The sequence below is a fragment of the Salvelinus alpinus genome, chromosome 19 (genome assembly GCF_045679555.1).
Source record: "Salvelinus alpinus chromosome 19, SLU_Salpinus.1, whole genome shotgun sequence".
In the NCBI taxonomy this organism is placed as follows: domain Eukaryota; kingdom Metazoa; phylum Chordata; class Actinopteri; order Salmoniformes; family Salmonidae; genus Salvelinus; species Salvelinus alpinus.
In genome coordinates this window covers 43611081-43628599 of record NC_092104.1, presented here as the reverse complement: position 1 = coordinate 43628599, position 17519 = coordinate 43611081, and the positions used below count along the sequence as shown (strand labels likewise).

Below are 17519 nucleotides of genomic sequence, written 5' to 3'. Positions count from 1 at the left end.
TTAAAGACACTTGTCTCCACTCACACACTGAAACACACACACACACACACACACACACACACACACACACACACACACACACACACACACACACACACACACACACACACACACACACACACAGCCTATTGATTGCTAGTATATTCTGTGGCTACAAATACCCCATGTGCATTAGTGTTCTCATTGGCTGGCCGCCTCTCCCATCCCTCCTTTCTCTCCAGGAGAGATCCATGGTCCCCAGGGACCCGAAGGAAGCCCAGCAGCAGAGCTCCAAGCTAGGCGACTCTTCTCTGGTTGTGTTCAACTTCAACGACCTGTTTGTGTGGGCCGTGCTGCAGAGGCGCCAGCAGATGGCGCTGTTCCTGTGGCAGCACGGGGAGGAGGCCATGGTCCGGGCTACGGTGGCTTGTAAGCTGTACCGCGCCATGGCCCACGAGGCTCAGCAAAGCAACATGGATGACACCACAGCGGAGCAACTCAAAACCTACTCGCTGTCAGTCTTTCCTTGTACACATCTTGAATGTGTACAAGGAAAGACTTGTACACATTCGTTTAGTTTAGTAGTAGTGTGTTTAGTAGTAGTGTGTCTCTGGAGTTTTGTGTATGTTGTTTCAGCAGAGTGGACTTTTGTGGTTGTGTGTGTATATTACTCTGTTTATGAGTGTGTGTTTTCCGGTCTGTGTTTATCAATGTTCGTGTGTTGTGGCATGGATGGCCGCAGGGACTTTGGTCAACTGGCTGTAGACGTGCTGGACAATGCCTTCAGGCAGAACGAGCGCATGGCCATGAAGTTGCTGACCTCGGAGATGGAGGCCTGGAGCCACTTCACCTGCCTGCAGATGGCCGTGTCCTCCCGGCTCCGCCCCTTCGTCTCCCACTCCTGCACCCAGATGCTGCTCACCGACCTGTGGACCGGCCGCCTCAACATGAGGAAGAACTCCTGGTTCAAAGTGAGGGTCTCAAACTCATTTTGTCTTCAACAAGGTCTGGAGGGCCACCCTGTATTGCCTTGCCCTCAAAAGCCACTGGCCGTACTTACTAAGACAACCGCAGATCGCATTAAATCAGTTCATGGGCTGTATCTAGCCCAAGGGCCAACAGTTTGAGTGTTCTAGGCACCTTGTCTCCTTTTAAGATTCTGGAAAGTAATGTAAAACCAGTGCACCTCAATGTTCTTTCCATGATAAGATTGAATGACAGCATAAATAAGCATTAGTTCAAGTGTATTCTTATGTCAATTAGTATATTCATATGATTGGTATATTAATAGTCTATTAGTCTATTAATATTATTAGTGTAGTAATATCAGTCGATGTTGTACTGTTCTAACAGTCACCCCTCAGATTAGATTTTTGTTTATGTGTCTCAATCTTGTGTGTGTCAGATCATCCTGAGCATCCTCATGCCCCCTGCCATCCTGCTACTAGACTTTAAGAGCCAGGCGGATATGTCCCATGTGCCCCAGTCCCAGGAGGCTTTGCAGTTTATTTGGGACACGGGGAGACCAGAGGCAGCCCAGGAGGAGGGGCATACAGTAACTGAGGTGCCAAAATGTACACCGTACACCAGTCTCTCTGAATTTCAGTCCTTCAAATTCCTGTCATCTAGGTTTGTATTCTAATGTGAGATTGATGCTAATGTTGATACCAGGGTCTTTTTTATTAGACATCAAATGGTAGGAAATGGACTGAAACAGGGAGGGACTTTTCTCATTATTGATTTCTGTTGCAAAACGTTTTCTGATGTGTGCCCTAATGAACGTGGCCATGATCTCGTGGTGCTCTGAAGGAGGGCCAGGATGTGGAGAAGGGGTCAGCATGCTGGGAGAGGATCTCAGACCCCGAAGCTGACACAGTCATACCCGTTACCACGCCGTGTCTCTTCTGGACCAGGAGGCTGTACGAGTTCTACAATGCTCCTGTCGTCAAGTTCATGTTCCACACGGTGAGCTAGCAGCATGCACCCACCCCACTTCTGTTAATCACTGTCATTTCTCCCATACAGTTTGCAATATGTCGAGGGGGAAAAAAAGGAATCATACTCGTCTACGCCTCAGGACATGCGTATTATACAAAGACCTTTTGTTGAAAATATTCCTCAGTCTGATACGAATGACAGTGATTCGATTCACTAGATCCCTGTGTCTTGGTGATGTTCTCACTCTGGTCCATGAGCTGATGCTTTTTCACTGTGTGGTTTAGATGTCCTACCTGGCCTTTCTCATGCTGTTTTCCTACACTGTTCTGGTGAAGATGGAGGACCGGCCCAGCACTCAGGAGTGGCTGGTCATTGCCTATATTGTATCTACCGCGGTGGAGAAAATAAGAGAGGTGAGTGTGTAATAAATTGAAGACTAAACCTGCTCTGAGAACAGCCGTCTTATCTCTGGCATGTTAGACTCAAAAGGTCTGACACAGTTTATCTGTTATACCTGATAGGGAATTTCACATCTCTATCCTTTTCCTCTCTATTTCTCTTGCTCTCACTCTTGTCTCGTTCTCTTTTCACATGTTCTCCCCCTCTTTTATCACTGTTCAACCTCATACCCAGTAGGAATACAACTTCACACATTTCCTTTATTTTGCATGCAGTCTCATCTTTAACTTAGCAGGACATTGTAATTGCTAACCTTAAACATGCACTTGTTTGTAATTCAAACTTGATGATTGAAGAGTACCAGCAGCGTATATGATGATTGTATGTGAGTGGATGTGTGTAGAGTCAGTATAAATGTGTGCGTGTGAGCAAATGATAGAGTGAGTGTTTGTATGTGTGTTGGAGTGTCAGTGTGAGTAAGTGTGTAGGGCGCTGTGAGTGTGCATAGAGACAGTGCATATTTTTAGCTATTAAGCAGTCATTTTGGCATGGGGATAGAAGCTGTTTAGGAGCCTATTGGTGTCAGACAATGCACTGGTAACGCTTGCCATGTGGAAGCAGAGAGAACAGTCTATGGCTTGGGTGGTTGGAGTCTTTAATGATTTAATGATGAAGTACAGGAGGGGACAAAGCACACACCCCTGTGGGGCCCCCGTGTTGAGGGTCAGCGTGGCGGATGTGATGTTGCCTACCCTCACTACCTGGGGTCGGCCCGTCAGGATGTCCAGGATCCAGTTGCAGAGGGAGGAGTTCAGTCCCAGAGTCCTAAGCTTGGAGTGGACCATAGTGTGTGGACAAACGCTGAACTGTAGTCAATGAACAGCATTCTCACATAGGTATTCTTCTTATCTAGGTGGGTGAGGGCAGTGTGGAGTGCAATTGAGATTGCATCGTCTATGGATCTGTTGGAGCGGTATGCAAATTGGAGTGGGTCTAGGGTGTCTGGGATGATGGAGTTGCTGTGTGCCATAACCAGCCTCTCAAAGCACTTCATGATTACAGATGTGAGTGTTACAGGGCGGTAGTCATTGTGGCATGAAGCCTTAGAGTTCTTGGGAACAGGAATGATGGTGGTCTTCTTAAAACATGTGGGGATTACAGACTGGGACAAGGAGAGGTTGAAAATGACTGTTAATATCCCTTTCTGTACATGCTCTGAGAACACGCCCTGGTAGCTGCTGTGTAGCCTAACCTATTATGTTTATGTTATTTATTTTCTGAACCACTCCAAAAAGAAGTTCCCTTGCGGGGAAAATAAAGTTCTTCTTCTTCTTTTTAATTCAACTGACCATCAATCATATGAGAATCACAATGATAACCAATCACACTGCCTGTCATTAGTTATACAGTATGTTTTATGACGTCACCATTGTGAATCAAAAGGTTGCCACGGGAGCCAACAAATCACTAGCCACATTATGCTTCTCAAATCACATCCTAGATAGAGTAGGCAATCTCTGGAATAGGCTACTACTTTTGAGGAGAGTGTAGTGCATAACTGAACTAAGGGAAATAGAGATTAGCCTAGAGGATACCTACTAATGGGGAGAGGAGCATTGCTAAATGGACCTTGTGTCAGGGGCATTAAGTGCCACCAGTTTTTTTCAATCTATATTTAGCTATATTTCAGTTATCATTCATTTCATCAAGACCAATACATCTATTGACATCATGTTTGTATGACTTAAAGACATGCGCCGGAACTTTGGTGACTAACACGTATTTTATAAACCTCCTGCTTTGGGCTGGATATGTTAATGTGTAGTTCATACATGCATAATCTATGAGCGGAATTAGTCTTACCTCAATTAGCCACAAAATCCCTAGTTTGAAAGTGACGGTTTACTGGTAGCTGTGCAGTGCCATTATCCCTACATTTTCCCCACACGTGTGTAAGCCCCCTAGCAATTAGAGTTCTACCTAATGAGCTTCAGCCCCTTGCCATTTGAGTGAGCTAGCAAGTGGCGAGAGAGAGAGAGCAATGACGTTGTGTACATATGTGATGTAGTATGCAATTTTCTGGGACCACTTTTGGCTCGAGCACTACTATCAGAACTGCTGGCTAAAAAGTATACAAAACTACCGGAGAATCTCTTTAAACCCCACAATAATAGACTGTTCCTACTCCGCATGAGACTTTACATAGTGATTCTTCCTACCAGCTCTCACAGTTTCACATCAGAATTAGACGTTCATCCATGTTTCTGAAATGCCACATTTGAAGTTGTTCCAAACATCACATTTCAAAGTGTTTAACCTTTCAGACAATTTAAAAAAAGGTGTTGCATCAGAAGAGTCTGTACCTTTTCAGAAAGTAGAGTACTCTGGCATTGAATGTTCAGTATTGTTTCCCTGACAACAACAAACGTTGCTGATTGATGTGCTGTTGGGTTGTTTTTCAGCAGTTTTTTTTATGGTAGCTCGATGTGTTTTCTTTCTACTAACTGTATTGGTAAGTCATTGTATTTAACAAACTTCAAAGTACATTCAAAAAAATGAGGGGTTCAACAACGGTTCCTCTAAGATCCCCAAAGTTCGTCGAAGAACCTTAGGGTTCTTGGCACTGAAAATTGCCCCCAAAAGGTTCTTCCAAGAACCCCATAGGCGGTGGGGTTTATCAAGGAACCTCCTTAGTTGGTGGGGGTTCTTGCAGGAACCTAACTGCCCAACTGAAACATTTGGATTTGAATTTTAAAAGGACAGCAGGTGCAGGTATTAACTGAAAAATGTAAAGATTGCTTCAATTTAAGGTTTGTCCCTTATATGATTTAAATTGATATTGTTTTATGACAATACCATCTATCTTTTCATATTTGTGCAAATCTTTCTAAAACAGAAAATGGACACAATTCAATGGATATCAATAAACAAAGAGGTAAGAATATGTAGGCTATAAGAATATGTTGAAGGCTAGCTGTATTGGGTGCAGATGACTGAACTGCTCACTTTTGTGTCTGTAGGTATACAGACAAGGAGGCAAACAAAGGTATGTCAATTGGTATTGGTTTGTTATTATGCAGATTACATTTACCATTTTCTTTATAGGGACAAACCTTAACTGAAATGTAACAACCTCTTCAATTTAGGGTAAGTGCCTAGACCTGCTGTTCTTTTAAATCCAAATGTTTCAGTTGGGCAGTTAGGTTCCTGCAAGATCCCCCACCAACTAAGGAGCCTTCTCGATGAACCCTACCTCCAATGGGGTTCTTGGAAGAACATTTTGGGGCCATGTTCCAAATGTTCTCCAAATAACTTTGGGGATCTTAGAAGAACCCTTGTTGAACCCCTAATTTTTTGAGTGTACTTATACAAATTTGTAGCAGACAGATGGAAGTTGTTCCTATCACATTTTGAATGTAGTAACAATCTCTGAGAAATTGACAAACAATTTGTATTTAACTAGGCAAGTCAGTTAAGAACAAATTCTTTCTTTACAATGACAGCCTAGGGTTAACTGGGGGATAACTGCCTTGTTCAGGGGCAGAACAACAGATTTGTACCTTGTCAGCTCGGAGATTCGATCTAGCAACCTTTCGATTAGTGGCCCAACGCTCTAACCACTAGGCTACCTGCCGCCTCACAATTCAACAATCAGTGGTGTAAAGCACTTAAGTAAAAATACTTTAAAGTACTACTTACTGTAAGTAGTTTTCTGGGGTATTTTTTTTACATTTACTTCACTACATTCCTAAAGAAAAGGATGTACTTTTTACTCCATATATTTTCCCCAACTCCCAAAAGTACACATTACATGTTGAATGCTTAGCAGGACAGGGAAATGGTCCAATTCACACACTTATGAAGAGAACACGTGGTCATCCCTACTACCATCTGGCAGACTCACTAAACGCAAATACATTGCTTGTAAATGATGTGTTGGAGTGTACCCCTGGCTAGCTGTAAAAAATGTAATCAAGAAAATGGTGCCGTCTGCTTTGCTTAATATAAGGAATTTGAAATTATTTATACTTTTACTTTTGATACTTACGTTTATTTACAATTGCACTTTAACTTCGTAGTCATTGTTTGATTTCAAATCCAAACTTTGAGCATTGAGCCAAAAGAAGAATTACAGAGGGCACTGTAAATCATATCGTAGGCCTAATAGTACTGTAGAGCTCTTTATACTTGCACACAATATAGCTGGGTCGCCTCGTCCTGCCCCTAGGGGTTCACCGCCCTACATCGCCACAACCCACCCCACTCAGCTTTCGGATCTTAGTGAAACATTCATTATTGGTTTCAGGTGTGTTAAGCCAAGGTCAGAGAGACAACAGTACAGCAGACCCCCAGTACCAGGACTGAGCAGCCCAGCAGCTAGGGATTGCCTAAATAGGTATCTCCCTTAACGTGGGCCTGTTTTCAGTACAGACTCCTTTGTCGTACAGTATTCCATATAAGGCATCCAGACCTTATGAAAGTTGCACAATATACCCTTAATCTGGTAATAAATCAAATCTAGTGATAACTTGACATTTCTGCCATTGTGACATTGTGGGAGGATAACCAACCTTCAAATTAATAGCAATGCATTTCTTAGCCGCTATAAATGCTACAGTTTCTTCTGATAACAGTCTCCATGACTGGGCATTCTAACATATCTGTATCCATTCATTATCATCAATAGCGTCTCGAAGGTCTTTCTCACATTTTTGTTCTACATGTTTTGTGCCATCGGGAAAAGCCTATCAACCTTTGATACAGTTTGGAAATCAACTTGAGGTTTGTCAGACTCTTAAAATAGCATGAAGCTTCTTGCTTGTCCAGGGTTTTCTGCACAGAGATAATAAAGTATTGCATCTACAAAAGTTCACCTCAGCTCCATCACAGACTGGTCTTCTCTGGTTGCCTGACCCTGCGGAGACCCCTGTCACCATCTGATCCTGCTCAGATGGGGCATAACAAAGAATGACCTTGGTGTATATTTATACATTATATTATCCAAGAACAGAATCAATGGTTCAATCATTGAAATGACCATCATTCCCAGATCCCAGACTGTAGTCTACCCATCAACTCAAGATGGAACTTTGTATCCATTCACTGATTGTCACAATATACTGCAAAATTCAGACTGGTCTTCCCTGGCTGTTGAAACGGGACAAAACATTTCCACACACACAACTACCTGACAGATAGCCAGTTCAGCTCTAGCCTCTAGCAGCTACTAGCTAGCTAGCTCATTCACTTCAGACTGAACTTCAGTCGAGAGGGGATGAAACATTAGCGAACATTACATGTCAGTTACACTACTAGCTCAGCTCTGGGAACATGTTTCTTCTTCTTCTGTTAAGTCAAACAGTAGTTACCTTGCCAGCTACATCAGTTAAATAAAGAGTACCTCTGCACGCTTTGTGGTGTCCGGCGCAGTCCTAAATCCATCTGGCTGAAACCACCAAACAGCCTACCCGACCGCTCCGAGGTGTCCACATGGTCCTAAAGCAATCCGATGCCTCTGTTTGTATCACAATAGAATGATAAAACTGGGGGGGGGGGAAATGCAATTTAAAATGTGTGTGTGGGGGGGGTCATGTCCTCGCTGTCACCAGTGAAAGTTGTGCCCCTGTGTCTGAAAAGGGTATAAAATTATATTTTTTATGGATTTCAACTTTGTTGTATTATCATTTAACCCCTGGTATAAAATCACCACAACTACACTATTTCAGAATCAGTAGCCTACAACTAGTAAAACATAAATTAATAACATTTTCTGACTACATATTTAGGCTACTTACCTCCATGTAGTCTACTTGAGGAACACTATCTGACAACAAATTAAGCTGTATTATCATGTTACTGCAAATCATAGGCTATGGTTCAACAACAGTGGCAAACACTGATTGAATTATTCTGTTCACCATTATTACATAAAAAACATACTCTGTGACATCATTGTGATGCAGACAGTTTCCATAGGCAACAATACATCAGACACCAAACCACCTAAACCTACTTCAGTTTCCCTCTGTAATTGACTAATTTCTGTAATTCAGTGCTCATCTGTAAAAGAGACCTTGGTCTCAGTATGACTCCCTGATAAAATAAAGGTTTAAAAAAAGTAGCAGACCGCTGTAGTCTACTCATACAACCTCCACCGCTACAGTATTGCAGTAAAGAAAGTGTTAAACTCCCTCTGCACTAGAGGGCTATGGGACTGGGGCGCAAATATTTGTTTACAGTGTCCGTAAACAAATATTTATAATGGAAAGAAGGAGGGCAAGTGAGTCGATGTGTAATCCAAAAATGTGATCATCATTGAAAGGGAAAAGGCGCAACACGCACACAGTCTACCATGGTGAGCGAGCATTGCTCGTTTTCATTTTCAATTAACATTGAATCCCCAGTTATTTGTCTCTGCCTGCAAATCATCCTCCTAAAAGTTAGGCTTTTAGGCTACAAAACCTAGCTCGAGAAAAAGTGCAAGTGTCCTCTGTTATTGCTGCTGATTCAAGTTCAGGAGCCATACGTGAGAGATCAGGGGCGCTGTAATTAAGTAGATAATGTAGGCTACAGCTGAGGAAAACATGCCAAACTAGTAAAAAAAAAAATATATATTACAACATACATATACACATACATATGTTTTTTGCTCTATTACCCATTCCTTAACAATATGCCACCTTGATATACGTCTACAATAAGACCTTGACAACAAAAAGAAAACAGTCAGTGGCAGAATAAATTCAACTACACATACATTTGTTTAATGCCAAAACCAGAGACCAACATCTGTTTCATGAAGTCCACAAAGCAACTATTACATGTAACAAACAGTAATATGACCTGCAGCATGGTCAAGCAAGTTAATGTTTTCTAGAGTTTACTTAACAACTGGCTACTGATTTAGAACCAGGAGCACTGCCTCTGTTATTCCAGCAGCATTTCAACGTAAACATTTAAACATCAAATCAACAGGGCTATACAGCTATACATGTTCAGTTTAATATACTGAAAACAAACTTAAAGATACCAAAAAACGATTTAGTCAAGTCAATGTTGCTAAATATAATGTGGCTGTCCATGGTGCAGGTTTCTGTGTGTGTGTGAGTGAGAGTGTGTGTGTACAATAAAAAAGGTTTCTCTTACCCTACTTGTACTAGTTGAATGTCAATGCCATCCTCCTCTCTTTCATGTTGGCAAAACCTATATGGCTCTGTCATACACTACACTTTTTGTTGTCATAGGCTACCTAGCTAAAATGCTTGCTAGCCTAACTTCCTCGCATGTGCAACAATGAACCAGCTAGGTTAGCTAGCTAGTTAACATCTAGGCCACATATTGAACTTCAAGCCTCTCAGGCCAGTGGCATAATATGTTAATTTATGGTTAGATCAGAATCGCCATCATAATAATTGGCCCGTACAGAGAATTAAGTCAAAACCACAAGTCTAAATCCCCATCCATGTCTTAGGAAAGGGTTGATTTAGCAAGCTAGCTACTGCAGGACATCAACACAAGCAGACCAGAAACAGACATGTTTTTCTGACAACGTTTTGCTTAGGATGTGATTTGATTGGTGTGAAGCCAAATCCAAACTGGTCTGCCTACCTTGGTGGGAGTTTTGCTGCGCCAGGACAACCCACAGTTGAGCTCAGCTCAATGCTGATTGGCTGTCCTTTATTTTTTTTAAATGATCAAGGTAGGCCAAATGCTTGCTGGCATCAATCAATCAAATGCTACCAGCTATACTATTTTGTTCCAGACAGCATCGTGGCTACACATACTGAGAAAGGGGCTCTGCATTTCTCGCTCAGATGATTTCTCCAGTGAGATTCAGCCACTTCCGAATTGATGGGAAATTGTGAAAACAGAGATGAAAGAAATGTTGTAATTTTTATTGGTCAAATATTTTGGGAAGCATGGCATAGGATCTCACACAAGTGTGTTAAAATCAATTTAATCAGTTTTATTTTGAAATTCTTTAGTAAGTAATACTAATTATTTAAATAAAATATGGGGGGGGGGGGGGGTGTTGCGCATGTCACCATTAATATCCCCTCTATGAGGAGATTTGATGTAAAGTCCCTCTTTTTAACTCACCTGCACATTAATTTTCTTTGTTGTTCCTTTTCAAAACAATACATTATGTACAATTACACTAAGTAGTATTTGAATAATGAAATATTTTAAATCCCTGTAGTCTTTAAAATGATATTCAGGAGCAAAAGGTTTTCAATAGTTTTTAATTCATGAAAAAAAGGGGCCAGTTACCTCATAGTAGAGGGGGGGCGGTTGACCCCAACACACTCATCCAACATATTACTACTTTACTCAAATTATCTACATTTACCTTAAGGCTTTTCTACTTGTATATTTTAAAAAACAAATTATAGATCTAACGTCATTGGAATATATCTACAACTTTTTCAAAATGTCCAAAAATGAGATCAATTTACCACAACATCGTTTTGTTGAAATATCCCTAAAAGTTGTGATGAAACAGAGGGAATTTTTTGTTGAGCAAGAGCAGTGGCAGCCAGTGAAAGTGTTTGGAAAATAATTGGGTGACATCTTGTGGCCTTTATGTCAGTTACACTCATATTTGTCTCCGTTAAAAATCATCGCACTCCTAAAAGGTAGGCTATAAAACGTAGCTCAAGAGAAATGGAAAGTCTCTCCAACCTGGCTCTTTTCAAACTACGACTGTAATACCGCCTAGTATAGCCAAAGAAATCAGTAAATGTGACAAATGTGTGGTTTGTGTCTACCTGTTAGGTGTTCATGTCGGAGCCGAGGAAGCCCAGTCAGAAGCTGAAGGTGTGGTTCGGAGAGTACTGGAACGTGTCTGACTTCCTGGCCATCCTCCTCTTCCTGGTGGGGCTGGCACTGCGCTGGCACAGCGGGTCCTACCGGACAGCAGGGCGGATCACCTACTGCCTGGACATCATCTTCTGGTATGTCCGGATGCTGGACCTGCTAGCGGTCAACCAGCACGCTGGACACTACCTCACCATGATCACCAAGATGGTGAGTACAGCGTTTCCTTCCTTGGGCTAACATCTAGGGTACGTACAAAACTATATTCCCTATATAGTGCACTACTTTTGTTATCCATTTCAGGCACACCCTACTGGGTTAGTGTAATAGAGATCCTGAGTGACGCAGTGGTTTAAGGCACTGTAAATAAGAATTTGTTCTTAACTGACTTGCCTAGTTAAATAAAATACATAGCTCCACCTAATCACAGCCCAGTGTTTTTAAAATCTTGGTCTATAGCCCTCAAACACAACTCTGGAACTCAAAGCCAGTTCCACTGCATTTTTCCATTGTTCCCCTTTAATCAGGGACTGATTTAGACCTGGGATACCAGGTGTGTGCAATTAATTATCAGGTAGAACAGAAAACCAGCAGGCTCCGGACCTCGTAGGGTAAGAGTTGAATACCCCTGGTCTATAGGGACCCAAAGGGGATGAACATTTTAGTTCTAGTTTAGCAATAAAATACCTGATAATGCGAATCAAGGGCTTGTTGATGAGAATCAGGGATTTTATTTTGTTGCTTGTACAACTAAAATGTGCACCCTTGTGTGCCCCCCTAACACCAGAATGAAAAACACTGACTTATGCCACATAGGGATGTGACGGTCATGGAATTTTGGATAACATTTATTGGTCAGCCAAATGACCGTGGTCACCATTATAGAATTAGTAGAACCGGCGTCCCCATTCAAATAAATTATGGCATAATGGGTGTACTGGTGGCCATTGCGAGTGTACCCATAGGATCAAAGCAGGAAATAAAAGCAGGAAGTGTACCCATCAATATGTCCTATGATTTGCGATTTGTGATGTGATTACCATGGAAATTACCAGCCAGCCATTGCGAGGGTATCCATGAGTTTACTAGCCAAATTTCCAGGCTTAGATGTTCCAAGCCCGTTCTATTCATTATATTTCTAGGTGTGCTGCTGCTGCAGGGAGCGCGGCGTTGCCTAGGCACCCGAAGGCTTGTTTCAGCAAGGAGCAACAAAGTTTCATTATGTTGTAAAGAGTCCATGTTACCGCAGAAAAGGGCTCAACCACACAAATGCCTGGCCATCTCTTCTTCAGTCAGCTGTTCGTTACACAAAAAAGAAAACAGTTATGCCGGTTATTTTATTTTCATGGTGGTCTTCATTCATAACCGTTGGTTACACAGTTATACGGTAATTGTGCCAGCCCTAATGCCACAGCATAGGGAAGTATTCAGACCACTTTACTTGATGGAGGCCCCTGTGTTCTTGGGGACCTTCAACGCTGCAGACATTTTTTGGTAACCTTTCCCAAATCTGTGCCTCGACACAATCTGTCTCGGAACTGTACGGACAATTCTTCGACCTCATGGCTTGGTTTTTGCTCTGACATGCGCTGTCAACTGTGGGACCTTATATAGACAGGTGTGGGCATTTCCAAATCATGTCCAATCAATTGAATTTATCACAGGTGTAAAAACAAGGATGATCAATGGAAACCGGATGCACCTCAAGTTCCAGTCTCATAGCGAAGGTCTGAATACTTATGTAAATAAGGTATTTCAGTTTTACTTTTTTAATAAATTTGTAAACATTTGTAAAAACCTGTTTTCACTTTGTCATTTTGGGGTATTGTGTGTAGATTGATGAGGATTTATTTTTATTTTGTCAATTTTAGAATAATTCTGTAACGGAACAAAATGTGGAAAAAAGTCAAGGGGTCTGAATACTTCCCGAATGCACTGTAGTTCTAAAAAGGGCTTAAAATGGAACATTTTATCACGGTAAAAAAACTAAGAACAATGTTTGATACAAATGTAAAAAGTATGTCAAACATCCTTCCTCTCAATGAAGTTTCCATGTGAGAATTGCCAGAACACTCTGAGATACCAAAAATATTTACCACTCCCGCTTGCGTGGAATCGCCCATTAAAAAAAATAAATCCTCTATGTTCTCGACCCATTTGCTCAGACCAGTAACATGTTTTACATTGTGGTCATGATGGCCATCGTGCTGCTGAGTTTCGGGGTGTCCAGGAAGGCCATCTTGTCTCCAGACGAAGCTCCTTCATGGACCCTGCTCAGAGATGTGGTCAACCAGCCGTACTGGATGATGTTTGGAGAAGGGTACCCCGATGAAATAGACGGTGAGTAACTACTAACCAGTGACCAGTTACAGTAGTGGTTCCGTTTGGTTGGAGTTGCTTGCAACACCAGAGTTGTGGGGGTGACTCCTGTATGGGCCACAGTCAATGGGAATATGATGCCATTTGAGACCCCGGTCCCTTTTGTGTTTATGGCAGCCTGTGCAGAAGGCAAGCCGTGTGCCCCCGGGGCTTTCCTCCACCCTTTCCTCCAGGCCGTCTACCTCTTCTTCCAGTACCTCATCATGGTCAACGTCCTCCTTGCCCTTCTCAAGTAGGGACTCTAAACCCTCCATCAAAAATATAAATTGTCTTTTGAATCTGTCTTTTTCTGCCTGATGTTTATGCTTTATGTACAAATTGGGTTTTGCAGCATCTCTCAGTGCTTTACGGTTTGTTATGGATCTTTTTTTGACAGCAATGTCTACTTTAAAATGAAGTCCACGTCCAAAAAGCTGTGGATGTACAACCGTTACCGTTACATCATGACCTATCAGGAGAAGCCGTGGCTGCCCCCGCCCCTCATCAGCCTGAGTCACATGACCCTGTGTGTGACCGCCATTTACCGGAAACACAGGGGCTTGTCTGAGAAGGAGAGGGACTCCTGTCAGCTTAGTGAGTGTGTGTGTGTGTGTGTGTGTGTGTGTGTGTGTGTGTGTGTGTGTGTGTGTGTGTGTGTGTGTGTGTGTGTGTGTGTGTGTGTGTGTGTGTGTGTGTGTGTGTGTGTGTGTGTGTGTGTGTGTGTGTGTGTGCGTGTGTGCGTGTGTGCGTGTGTGTGTGTGTGTGTGCGTGTGTGTGTGTATGTTTTTGGATGAGTACAACTGATTTAGCCTTAGTCTACTACGCTGTTGTTCTATGACAGTATTAATTCAAAGCATTTTCACGTGGTAGGAAAATGCTACAGTACTACTAAGTGAGTTTGTTTGAAATATGGACTTGTTTGTAATTTTCTCTCCCTCTGTCAGAGCTTTACCTGGGCCGAGAGGAGCTGAAGAGGCTTCATGAGTTTGAGGATAGGTGTGTGATAGCGTATTTCCACAAGAAAAAACAAGATGTTCTCTGCAGCCAGATCCACAGGATCCGAGCCACTGCAGAAAGGTGAGTCTGAGATTTCGAAAGAGTCCAACTACCTCTCAATAGCCATAGAGATACCCTTTTTGTGACTCCCCTGAATGTCTCTGTGTCCTTGACCTGACAGGGCTGAGGAGATGGGTGTAGTTATTGGTGAGGTGTCTGAAAGGGTCCATTTCATCCAGGACAGCCTGCAGGTGCTGGACAGCCAGCTGGGCCAGCTGCAGGTCCTGTCCGCCCTGGCCGTGGACACCCTCACCCTACTGTCAGCCTCTGACAGCCTGCAGCAGAAGGAAGCCCACCTGGGACACTGCCGGCCAATTGCCCACTCCCATCACCACTCACCCAACAGCTGTACCCTCCCCCACATTGACATCACGCCCTGCCACACACCCAAGGCCTACCGCAGCACCCCACCCTCCCTGCTGTGGGAACACACCTCCCGCAGCCACCGTCCGCCACTGGAGTGGCACCCGGGAACATGGGGGGACGGTGGCTGTGAGGGGTGGGGGGCTGGCGAGACGAAAGAGGAAGAGGAGGTACAGAGTATCATAGTGCATCACAGTGGCGAGGTATGGCCGCTTGGTTATGGCTTTGCCCCCCATGACTCTCTCCCTCAACTGGGCGGTGCAGGGCTCAGGGACAGGACCCCCTGTGAGTCGTGCGGGCCATCCCACTGTGGCTCTCCTCTGCACCCCTGGACCTGGGCTGTAGAGGGTTCTCTGGAACCCCCCCACTGCAAACCCTGGGCCTACTGCGACCCTGAGATGTCCATGGAGGAGGACGAAGAGGGGGAGGTTGGGCAGCCCTTTGATGTGGATGTGTCGAGGGCCTCTAGCCATGACTTTCTGTTGTTGGACCCCCAGTTCGAGAGAGGCTGTGGGGCCATGGGTTTGGTGAACCCTTCCTTCTGTAAGGATGACGACCCTGGGGCAGCTAGCTCCAGACTGGGCCAGTGGGGCAGGAAGTGTCCTCGTCGGTGGACATGTCTGTCCAGGGACCAGCCGCACAGACACAGCCGCTCTCCTTCCTCTAGCATGGAGAACATGGCTCTATCTAATCCCTCCCTGAGGCCACTACAAGCCTCTTTCCCTGCCCTCGACTGCCTATCAGGGGAGCGGAGCTTCACAGCTGACATACCCCTTGGCTGCAGTAAAAGCAGAGGTACTGTATCACCCTCTTATGCTTGGTGAGCATTAGCAACAACATGCAAAGAAGGCTCAGTTACCCAATATTTTATTTTGTAATCACATTTGTATTATGTACCACATTTCAAATCAAATAAAATGTTATTTGTCTCATGCTTCGTAAACAACAGGTGTAGACTAACAATGAAATGTGGGCCCTTCCCAAAAATGCAGAAAGAAAAAAATGAGAAATAGTAGAAGAATTATAACACAAGGAATAAATACATAATGAGTAACGATAACTTGGCTGTATACACGGGGTACCAGTACTGAGTCGATGTGCAGGGGTTACGAGGTAATTGAGGTAGATATGTACATATACAGTGGGGCAAAAAAGTATTTAGTCAGCCACCAATTGTGCAAGTTCTCCCACTTAAAAAGGTGAGAGAGGCCTGTAATTTTCATCATAGGTACACTTCAACTATGACAGACAAAATGAGAAAAGAAAATCCAGAAAATCACATTGTAGGATTTTTAATTTATTTATTTGCAAATTATGGTGGAAAATAAGTATTTGGTCACCTACAAAGATTTCTGGCTCTCACAGACCTGTAACTTCTTCTTTAAGAGGCTCCTCTGTCCTCCACTCGTTACCTGTATTAATGGCACCTGTTTGAACTTGTTATCAGTATAAAAGACACCTGTCCACAACCTCAAACAGTCACACTCCAAACTCCACTATGGCCAAGACCAAAGAGCTGTCAAAGGACACCAGAAACAAAATTGTAGACCTGTACCAGGCTGGGAAGACTGAATCTGCAATAGGTAAGCAGCTTGGTTTGAAGAAATCAACTGTGCGAGCAATTATTAGGAAATGGAAGACATACAAGACCACTGATAATCTCCCTCGATCTGGGGCTCCACGCAAGATCTCACCCCGTGGGGTCAAAATGATCACAAGAACGGTGAGCAAAAATCCCAGAACCACACGGGGGGACCTAGTGAATGACCTGCAGAGAGCTGGGACCAAAGTAAAAAAGCCTACCATCAGTAACACACTACGCCGCCAGGGACTCAAATCCTGCAGTGCCAGACGTGTCCCCCTGCTTAAGCCAGTACATGTCCAGGCCCATCTGAAGTTTGCTAGAGAGCATTTGGATGATCCAGAAGAAGATTGGGAGAATGTCATATGGTCAGATGAAACCAAAATATAACTTTTTGGTAAAAACTGAACTCGTCGTGTTTGGAGGACAAAGAATGCTGAGTTGCATCCAAAGAACACCATACCTACTGTGAAGCATGGGGGTGGAAACATCATGCTTTGGGGCTGTTTTTCTGCAAAGGGACCAGGACGACTGATCCTTGTAAAGGAAAGAATGAATGGGGCCAGGTATCGTGAGATTTTGAGTGAAAACCTCCTTCCATCAGCAAGGGCATTGAAGATGAAACGTGGCTGGGTCTTTCAGCATGACAATGATCCCAAACACACCGCCCGGGCAACGAAGGAGTGGCTTCGTAAGAAGCATTTCAAGGTCCTGGAGTGGCCTAGCCAGTCTCCAGATCTCAACCCCATAGAAAATCTTTGGAGGGAGTTGGAAGTCCGTGTTGCCCAGCAACAGCCCCAAAACATCACTGTACTAGAGGAGATCTGCATGGAGGAATGGGCCAAAATACCAGCAACAGTGTGTGAAAACCTTGTGAAGACTTACAGAAAACGTTTGACCTCTGTCATTGCCAACAAAGGGTATATAACAAAGTATTGAGAAACTTTTGTTATTGACCAAATACTTATTTTCCACCATTATTTGCAAATAAATTCATTAAAAATCCTACAATGTGATTTTCTGGATT

The 17519-nt window shown here is 43.4% G+C and overlaps 1 protein-coding gene across 10 annotated transcripts in view; it reads left to right on the top strand.

Moving 5' to 3' along the window:
- Positions 1–17519, top strand: part of LOC139545671 (transient receptor potential cation channel subfamily M member 7-like) — a 78118-nt gene that overhangs the window by 37529 nt on the left and 23070 nt on the right. For 9 of the 10 annotated variants that reach the window (XR_011669109.1, XR_011669110.1, XM_071353672.1 and 6 more), the window contains 10 exons: positions 222–950; positions 1385–1543; positions 1789–1944; positions 2202–2330; positions 11092–11343; positions 13299–13473; positions 13630–13744; positions 13889–14085; positions 14436–14568; positions 14669–15705. Coding sequence is in view for 8 of the 10 variants with exons in the window: in XM_071353672.1 (XP_071209773.1) it covers positions 222–950; positions 1385–1543; positions 1789–1944; positions 2202–2330; positions 11092–11343; positions 13299–13473; positions 13630–13744; positions 13889–14085; positions 14436–14568; positions 14669–15705 (3082 nt within the window). In the remaining 2 variants the exon portion in view is untranslated. The remainder of the gene's footprint in view (positions 1–221; positions 951–1384; positions 1544–1788; positions 1945–2201; positions 2331–11091; positions 11344–13298; positions 13474–13629; positions 13745–13888; positions 14086–14435; positions 14569–14668; positions 15706–17519) is intronic. The other variant, XM_071353673.1, reaches the window with a different exon arrangement.